At 55.2% G+C, this 8594-nt stretch overlaps 1 protein-coding gene across 1 annotated transcript in view; it reads right to left on the bottom strand.

Moving 5' to 3' along the window:
- The window catches only part of Atp8b3 (ATPase phospholipid transporting 8B3), a 21604-nt gene extending 13040 nt beyond the window's left edge, over nucleotides 1-8564 (bottom strand). The window contains exons 1-10 of the mRNA XM_026785226.1: nucleotides 8524-8564; nucleotides 8413-8458; nucleotides 8255-8357; nucleotides 5638-5729; nucleotides 4536-4649; nucleotides 3633-3731; nucleotides 3333-3394; nucleotides 2533-2605; nucleotides 2316-2386; nucleotides 1903-1985 (exon numbers count right to left, since the gene is read on the bottom strand). Of these exons, the coding sequence (XP_026641027.1) occupies nucleotides 1903-1985; nucleotides 2316-2386; nucleotides 2533-2605; nucleotides 3333-3394; nucleotides 3633-3731; nucleotides 4536-4649; nucleotides 5638-5729; nucleotides 8255-8357; nucleotides 8413-8458; nucleotides 8524-8564 (784 nt within the window). The remainder of the gene's footprint in view (nucleotides 1-1902; nucleotides 1986-2315; nucleotides 2387-2532; nucleotides 2606-3332; nucleotides 3395-3632; nucleotides 3732-4535; nucleotides 4650-5637; nucleotides 5730-8254; nucleotides 8358-8412; nucleotides 8459-8523) is intronic.
- Between the last annotated feature and the right edge of the window lie 30 nt (nucleotides 8565-8594).

Here is an 8594-nt window from a genome sequence, read left to right as displayed (position 1 = left end):
ACCAGCCTGGTCTACAAGAGCTAGTTCCAGGACAGGCTCCAAAAAACCACAGAGAAACTCTGTTTCGAAAAACCAAAAAAAAAAAAAAAAAAAAAGAGAGACACCTTTAATCCCAGCATTCGGGAGGCAGAGGCAGGCAGGTCTCTGAGTTCAAATTCAGCCTGCTCTACAGAGAGAGAGTTCCAGGACAACCAGCCCTACACAGAGAAACCCTGTCTCAAAAAACTGAGAGAGAGAGAGAGAGAGAGAGAGAGAGAGAGAGAGAGAGAGAGAGAGAGAAGTACCTAGCTGTCATGTGTTTCCTAAGGAGGGACAGGTAGAGAGCATAGGCAGGGACTCGGTGTTTGGCATTTTCCCTGGATCCCAGACACCTGAGATGTTTGGCATGGACAATTTCTTAGGGTCCTGACTTGTTGATCACCAAACATTCCAGCAGGGGGCAGCTCTTCAGATAAAGAGACCCAAAGACAGGGGCGAGCAATGGAGCGCCTCAGCCACCACACAGTGTCTCCTATGGAACTTGCCCTTCTCACCTGACACACTAAATGAGCGTGTACTGTGTGCCAGGTGCTATGCCTGTGGGGCCTGGGGTCACTGCCTGCTGGAGGGTGGTAGGAGGCAGAGGTCTTTGTTTTTCTAGATAAGCACCAGGAAGGCCTGGAATGTGAAACACAGCAGATGTTTCCTTCAGGGGAGGGAATTCAAACTGTTCTCCTCCCAGAGCTGGCGACCTTTGTGCCCTGAGGCCAAAGGCCACACTGAATCCTTTCCCAGACCCTTACTGTAATTGTTTTTTTTCTTAGTCAATTTATAGAACATATCTTTTTGTTTTATTTTTTGACATAGGGTTTTTCTGTGTAACATCCCTGATTTGTACTGAACTCACTCCGTAGACCAGGTTGACGTTAAACTCACAGAGTTCCACCTGCCTCTACTTCCCCAGTGCTGGGATTAAAGGTTAAAGGCGTGCCCAATCTTTATTTATATATATATAAAACTTTACTTTATATGCACTGGTGTGAAGGTGTCAGATCCCCTGGAACTGGAGTTACAGATGGGTTTAAGCTACCATGTGGTTGCTGGGAATTGAACCTGGGTCCTCTGGAAGAGCAGCCTGTGCTCCAAACTGCTGAGCCGTCTCTCCAGACCCCTCCCCTGCAACCATAAATTTTAAATTACACATCTATGCACAGGTGTGTGCACATTCATGTACAGGTGTGTGCACATGTGTATGCAAGTGTGCGTACATCTATGCACAGGTGTGTACATGTATGCACATGTGTGTGCACATTCGTGTACAGGTGTGTGCATATGTATGCACATGTGTGTGCACATTCATGTACAGGTATGTGCATGCATGTGCAGGTGTGTGCACATGTGTATGCAAGTGTGTGTACATCTATGCACAGGTGTGTGCACATGTGTGCAGGAGCCTGTGGAGCCCAGAGGCACTGGGTCCCTTGGGGCCGGAGTTACTGGCTGTGGTGAGCCAATGAGAACCAAACCCAGGTCCTCTGTTAGAGCAGCCAGTGCTCTTAACCCGAGTCACCTGTCCAGCCCTCAGTCCTGGGTTCCTCCTGCCTCAGCCTCCTGGGCGCTAGAATTATTGCTAAGTTCTGAGGAAGGTTAGAGAAAGCCAGCCGGGGTGCTGTGCTTTGAGAGAAAGGCTGAGTCTACACCACTTAGTGCTAAGACAGCAAAAGGCCAAACCTCTTAATTGGCCTTTACAATAGAACTGTAAAAACACCTCCAGCAGCATGGGCACTTTCTGAGGTAGAGGAGGAACTGCAGAGGACAAGGGGTCCATGGATGGCACACTGAGCTGTGCAGGGCCCACCCACCACCCATATGGGCCCAGCAAGGGAGGTGGAGAGAGGCACACAGGCTGCCTCCTTCCCTCACCCTGGAAGGAAGCCATCTTCTTCGGGCTAGTAAGCTCCCGGTGTGTGACCATCAAAGCCTGTCTGAACTTCAAGTTGGTCTCCCTGGGGACAAGAGCAAGGTGTAGAGTCATGAAAATATGGCCGTGGATGACACCCTGTGTTGAGAAGTTGTACTTCCTCCAGACCCTTGACCACTTTTGCTAAGTGCCTGCTGTATCCACAGAAAGATGACGCCCAGAGAAGGAGAGGCCTTGTCTGAGGTCACATAGCACACCTGCTCCCTGAGTCAGGGCTGCGCCGTGGCTGTCTGCCCTGGGTACAGACACACCGGTACCCTGAAGGGTTAGTTGGACTACCTGGCTATCTCTTTCAGCCGCCACAGGAGAAGGGTTGCTCTGTCGCCAAGCCCCCAGGGAAGCCATGGCCTCTTACCCATCAATGTCTGCGGTTTCCACATAGCACAGGCTACTGGGCTCTGTACTGGCCAGCAGGAGCAAGTCAGCCTGTGGTGGGGCAGAAAGGCACTGTTGGCAGACCCTCCCCTAGGGCGCTCATGGGAGGGGGCTCACAGGGACAATGCTGTCTTTGCTGAGACACACCGCATCCCCCACAGCAGACCCACCCCTAGGGGCACTCGTAGGGGGCTCACCGGGACGATGCTGTCTTTGCTGAGACACACCACATCCCCCACACACAGATTCTTCCATTTCTTCCACAGGAAACTGCAAGGAGGGGAGTGGAGTCACGGCGTGGGCGTGGCTTACTCCCCCATGTGCCCAGCTCCTCTCATGGAGCTGCAAGTTGCCACCTCTGGAGCCCTTGATCCTACTGAGTCACCACCTACAAGGCCCAGATCGGCAGCCACTGTCCTCAGAAAACCTTCCCCAACTTGCTTCTGCCCTCAGCCAGGGTCATGTCTCCATGCGATGCGCTCCAGCACCACTTATGTCCTTCCTAGACTTCCTTCAAGGGGAACCCCCTATGTCTCAACTCCACAATCTACAGAGCAAACTGTCAGGTCCCCATCCGAGAATCACCTCCCCTCAGCTAAGAAAAAGCACTCATCGTATTGGCCCACGGGCATGTCTTTATCTTGATGGATGATTGCTGTGGGAGGGTCCCCCGCCACCACCAACCCCCAGCCCCGCCCCGGCCCGCCCACTGTGGCTCTGGGCTGTGCAGGACAGCAGGCCCAACAAGCCCCGGGAACAGGTCCTTAAGCTGTGTCCTCCGGGGCCGCTGCCTCAGCTCTGCCTTGAAGCTCTGCCCGCCTTCCCTCATGATGGGCTGGAGCTGTGAGCTAAAGTGAACCCTTTCCTCGCAAGCCGCTTTTGTCGTGGCCTTTATCACAGCCACACAAACCCAACTAGGGCAGTGTGGGAAGGTGCTAGCCTCTCAGCGGCTCCCCCAGGGTTAGTCTCCTTATCCTCAGATGTCCCCAGCCCTCACCTCTTCCCTTTCAGGATCTGGCAGGGCCTGTTGTTGATGATATTATCACTCCTGTGTCGACCCTGGACCAACAAATGAGGATCTGAGAGGCAGCCCTGTCCCCTGTCCCCACTCCACCCCAGAGCGGATCCCCAAGAGAGAGGTAGAGGCAGAGGGTACCTGTCTACAAGTGCTCCCGGAAGAGCCTGGAGGCCCAGCACACCCTGCCCGAGGCCCCCTGGACTCACTCTGCTCCCTGTGTGGTCTGGGGACAGTCCCAACCTCCCATACCCTGGCCCATGCCACCCTCGCCTCACTCACGATGTCATCCACCAGGTCACGGGTGGCTCGGATCAAAAGCAGACAGACCAGAGGGGCAAAGAGCGTGAACCAGGGCAGTGTGGAGATCTCAGGGATGCCCTGGAGGGGCCAGGAAGTCAAACTAGCCTCTCCTCTCCCCCTCCCCAGACCACCCTAACCTTCCCTTTCTGTCTTGTCCTCTCCCGGAAGCCAGGTTCCTCTTCCTTCAGACCTGAGCCGGTCCTCTAGCCCTTCCTAGACTGCCACTCTCCCCAGTCTCTGGCAAACAGAGCCATGGCGGACAGGGCCTGGCTGACTCCCCGCACACAGCAGATACTCCATACATGTTTTGTAATTTGACAGGTTAAAGCAGAGCAGAAATGAGGTGCCAGACTAGTGGGGGTGTACTTGAGACACTATTCACAGCTGGGAGGGAGGCACCTCCTCCCAGGGCGCACCCCTAGGCCAGGCATCAACCAGGTGCCAGGACCTGTCCCAGTGGAGGGCGCCCATGCCGTTCTCAGAGCCCAGGCAGGTGGGTGGGGCCGCGGAAAGCCTGTGAAGCCCCACAGTGCTAAGTGCCTTTCTGATCCCGCAACCAGCATTTACTGAGTGCTTGCTGAATACAAGGCCCCAGGACAGTGTTTGCTGAATACGAAACCTCTCTCCCGCACGATACCCCTTCTGCCTGTCCGGGACTGTCCGCTAGCATACACGATACCCCTTCTGCCTGTCCGGGACTGTCGCTAGCATACACCGCCAGCACAGGAGAGGGGAGGCGGAGAGACTTTAAGGCCTCACATCACACAGTCTTCAGAGAGAAGCCCCCACCTATGGTGGCTCCTGTGATCCTGAGGTCCCACTTCACTTCACGTCCGCCTACCACCTCGCCCCGCCCCACTCACCCCACCCCACCCCGCCCACCTGTAGGATGATGATGAGAAGGAAGTAGAGATTGGAAATACGATGAAACTGCTCAAACAGGTTCATAGGCAGGAAGGTGAAGAAGTTGTACTTGGCTGTGTGGATGGCGTTGCTCTAGAACGAGAGCTATCAGTTGTCGGCATGCAGTACCTGCTACCCTGGTACAGAAGCCCTTGCCGGCCCTGCCCACGGCACCTGGCTCCCCATCTGTCCCACCCTGCAGACTCCCCCGAGGCCTTGCCAACATCAACAGCATACACCATGCCAGTACCGAATGCCTACAGGCCTTGGGGATTAGGAACTACGAGGCTTCCAGTCAGCATCTCCTGAGCACCTGCTGAGGGCAAGGTCTCGACGGAGTGCCAGCTGAGAGCAGGCCTTCAACAGGCATTGTCTGAGGTTCTACTTAGGGCAAAGTCACGGAGCTGAGTGAGACATAGCGAGGGACTGTAGGTAGGCCTGTGGGAGTCCTGACCTGGCAGCTGTTGGATTAGCACCAGGAAGGAAATGGAACTAGGGACTTAGAATGACATCACTGTCATCATGGTTAAAATAAGGGAGGCAGAATGCCTGGTAGGTAGCACAGGCATGTCATCCCAGCACTCAGGAGGCTGCGCAGAAGGATCCTGCCTGGCTGACAGAGGGAACTGAAGGTCACCCTATATTTGTATAAAGGGTAAAATGTGTGCTCTAGTGTGGAGCCCCTCCTAGAATCCCCCAGTGAGGAGCTGGGGGCGTGGTCAGGGTGGAGCCCAGCCTAGATCCTCCAGTGAAGGGCTGGGGTGTGGTCAGGGTGGAGCCCTGCCTAGAATCCTCCAGTGGGGGGCTTGGGGGCGTGGTCAGGGTGGTGCCCCACCTAGAATCACCCAGTGAGGTGCTTGGGCATGGCTCAAGGGATGGAACTCCCCCCAGTATTCAGAGGCCTTTGGTTCCAGTTCTAATCCTAGAATAAATTCCCTAGCACTGGAGACACTGAGGCAGAAGGATCCTGAGTTAAAGTGCAAGTCAGGTACCTAGTGAGATCTTTCAAAAAAACAACTCTGAGACTCTCAGGGTGGATCCTGGCTCACCATAGGGTCAGGTGCTGTCAGGGGCAATTCACCTTGTACTTCTTCTGTCTCCAGCACAGGAAGCCTTTCTTTCTGAACTGCTTGTGGTAGGCACGGTTGTTGGCCTTCACCTCCCAGGTGAACGCTGCGGGGAAGGGGGGGAGGGCGGGATGGCTGGTGCTGCTGGGGCTCCACCAGGGACAACTGCTAGCGTATCACCCTGGAGCCTGAAGGCTAATAGGCCCCCAGGGGCCCCAGGTACAGTGATGCCCATCTCAGGCCTAGAACTTGGTAAACACCAGGCTGGACAGGGGGGGCCACTGGGAGCCCAGTGGTCTCTGTGCCTAGAGGTGGGCTGTAGGTGCAGTGACAGATGGCTTACCCCCAAGCCATCAGGGTGTAGGGTCCCAGGAACTCCAGCCCTGGCGGCCCACTCTGGTATGTGGTACGGGCTGAGGGTATACCCGTCACCCAGCGCCTCCCTCTCCACACTGCCTTACTGGGGACACAGGACCGCACCTGTGTCTTTATCCTCTAGGTCCTCCCCAAGATGAACATCATCCATGCTGGTGGGTCTGTGGGATCGGGAGGAAAGAGCCCTAAGTCACAATCACCTTGTCTCCACACTTCTTCTGGGTAGTGTCTGTCACTGCTCAAGGACCTCGAGGTCTCCTCTCTAAGAGTGCCTCACTGCTGGACCCACAATCCCCTGCCTGGCGCTGAAGCAGAATTGCTTCACGGTCCAGCTCAACGTGGGTTGCATAGCAAGTCCCTATCTTGGGTGTTGCTTAGGGGAGACATTTATCTCGCTCACCCCTCTTGTCCATCTGAGCAGTCGGCCTTACGTCCCCCATCTATCCCCAGCACCCAGGACAAGGGACAGCATTGCTGAGATGCTGTGGCCTCCAGCCACAGCAAGGCAGCCTGGCTGCCCTCTAGTCTCCCCCATGCCCCTCCTGTTCTACCTGCTCCCCACACATGCTCAACTCATGTTCATGGGCTGACCCAATGGGGCCGAGGCGTGTTCGTGTGTGTGACATCATCTCATAGCCTGTGTATGTGAGCATACAGCCATTTAAACATAGATCTGGCCTGGTGTGGTAGCACATGCCTTTAATTCCAGCACTTGGAACATGGAGGCAGGTGGATCTCTGTGTTCTGGCTGCTAAGTGTAGTGACAGATATCAATCTGATAACCTTTCTCATGATTTATTTATGCTTCTCGAGACAGGGTTTCTCTGTGCTGTCCTAGCTGTCCTGGAACTCTCTCTGTAGACCAGACTGCCACAGAGATCCGCCTGCCTCTGCATCCCAAGTGCTGGGATTAAAGGTGTGAGCCACCACTACCCAGCATGATGGTTTATTTTTTGAGGCAGGGTCTCACTATGCTGACCAGGCTGGCCTTGAACTCACGATTCTCCTGCCTCAGGCTCCTGGAACAGCTAGGGAGAGAGGGGTGCTACCACACCTGGCTGGTCTGGAAACTTGAGCCTGGTGTTGTAGCTAGGGACCCTAGTTCCCATTTAAGTCTATACAAATTGTACCTAGGCAACCAGCAGGTGCCCCCCCACCCCGGGAACACTTCACCCCATACCCCCACACTACAGCAATCTCCTAGCTTGCCCAGGTGTGCTGTGTGCCCCCCCCCCAACATCCTCCCCTCCCTGATAGGTTCCTCACCCTTCACTTCTCATTCTGTACTTCCCAGACCAGCCGGTAGGGATCCTGTGCCTCCTCGGGGCTTCCTGAGTAGCTGGGGCGTCCCCCATCCCGCCTCTAGTCACCTCTTCTAGAGCTTTCACAGTCTGAGTCTGCTGCACCCCGCTTCTCTCCAAGGGACAGGGACTGTGGGCGTCTGAGTCACGTGTGTCCCCAGGGCATCCTCCTGGCTCAGCACCAGGTTTGTCCTGAGAGACTGAGTCCTGCCTCTCCCTGATCATCAGAGGAAAACTGAGGCTAGGGAAGGATGTGGGAGGGATGAGGTGAGGAGGCCCGCCAGGCAGCTGGGATTCTAGAGGACCCATAGGCGAGCGGTTCTCAACCTTCCTGATGCTGCGACCCTTTAGAGTAGGTTCCACGTGTTGTGGTGACCCCAAACCATAAAATTATATTATTATTATTATTTTACTAGTGATAATAATACTAGTATTTTTTTTTTTTTGAGACAGGGTTTCACTGTGTAGCTCTGGCTATCCTGGCTCTCAGAAATCCTCCTGTCTCTGCCTCTGAGTGCTGGGATTAAAGGCGGGCACCCTCACCTGGCCCAGCTCCATTATTTTGTTACTATTTCATAACTGTAATTTTACTATTATTATTTGATTGTAAAGTTAATATTTGTGTTTTCCGATGGTCTTAGGCAATCCTAAGGGGTCCTGACCTGTCCGAGTTAAGAGACGCCCTCTCCAAAGTGCATCTAGGGCAGGAACACCGCCCACTTACCAGACACGCCATTGGCAGTGTCCCCTCGTGGCCACAATGCACACAGTAAACTCCATCTAGTGGTTACCAGACTGTCGGGTCAGTAACCCCCAACTCGATGTCTGATTTTATGAGCCTCTAGGGGGCGCCATCTCCTGCACCCAATGCTGACACCCCAACCCTGTGACCTACAGAGCCCTGAGAGGTCACACAGATGTCCTGGGATGCACGGCTGTGAGTATCGGTGCTCACCTGCGAGGGCCGGGCTTGGTGGGGCCGGGCTGCCTAGGGTGAGCCGCCAGCGGCGTCCAGGGTCGCCGATGTTGTGGGAGCTGTTAGCCTGGTGCCAACGGGTCTGAAACGGGCGGCACGGGCTTGGGGGCGGGGCATTGAGAAGGGGCGGGGCCTACCAGGGCCTTAAGGGAGGGGAAGGGGCCGCCGGCCGCTGGACCGGGCCTGGAGAAGGTGGGGCTTAGTTGAGTGGCATGGATGTAAGGGTCAGGCAGTGTTGTGAGAGAGACCAGGTCAGTGTGGTGTGGCCAGGTCTTGCGGGCACGGCCATGCTTGTAGGTGGGCCAAGAATGGACTGGGC

The sequence above is a fragment of the Microtus ochrogaster genome, linkage group LG1 (genome assembly GCF_000317375.1).
Source record: "Microtus ochrogaster isolate Prairie Vole_2 linkage group LG1, MicOch1.0, whole genome shotgun sequence".
NCBI classification, from domain to species: domain Eukaryota; kingdom Metazoa; phylum Chordata; class Mammalia; order Rodentia; family Cricetidae; genus Microtus; species Microtus ochrogaster.
Note: the sequence above shows the minus strand (reverse complement) of the source record. Positions and strands in the feature narration are given on the sequence as shown.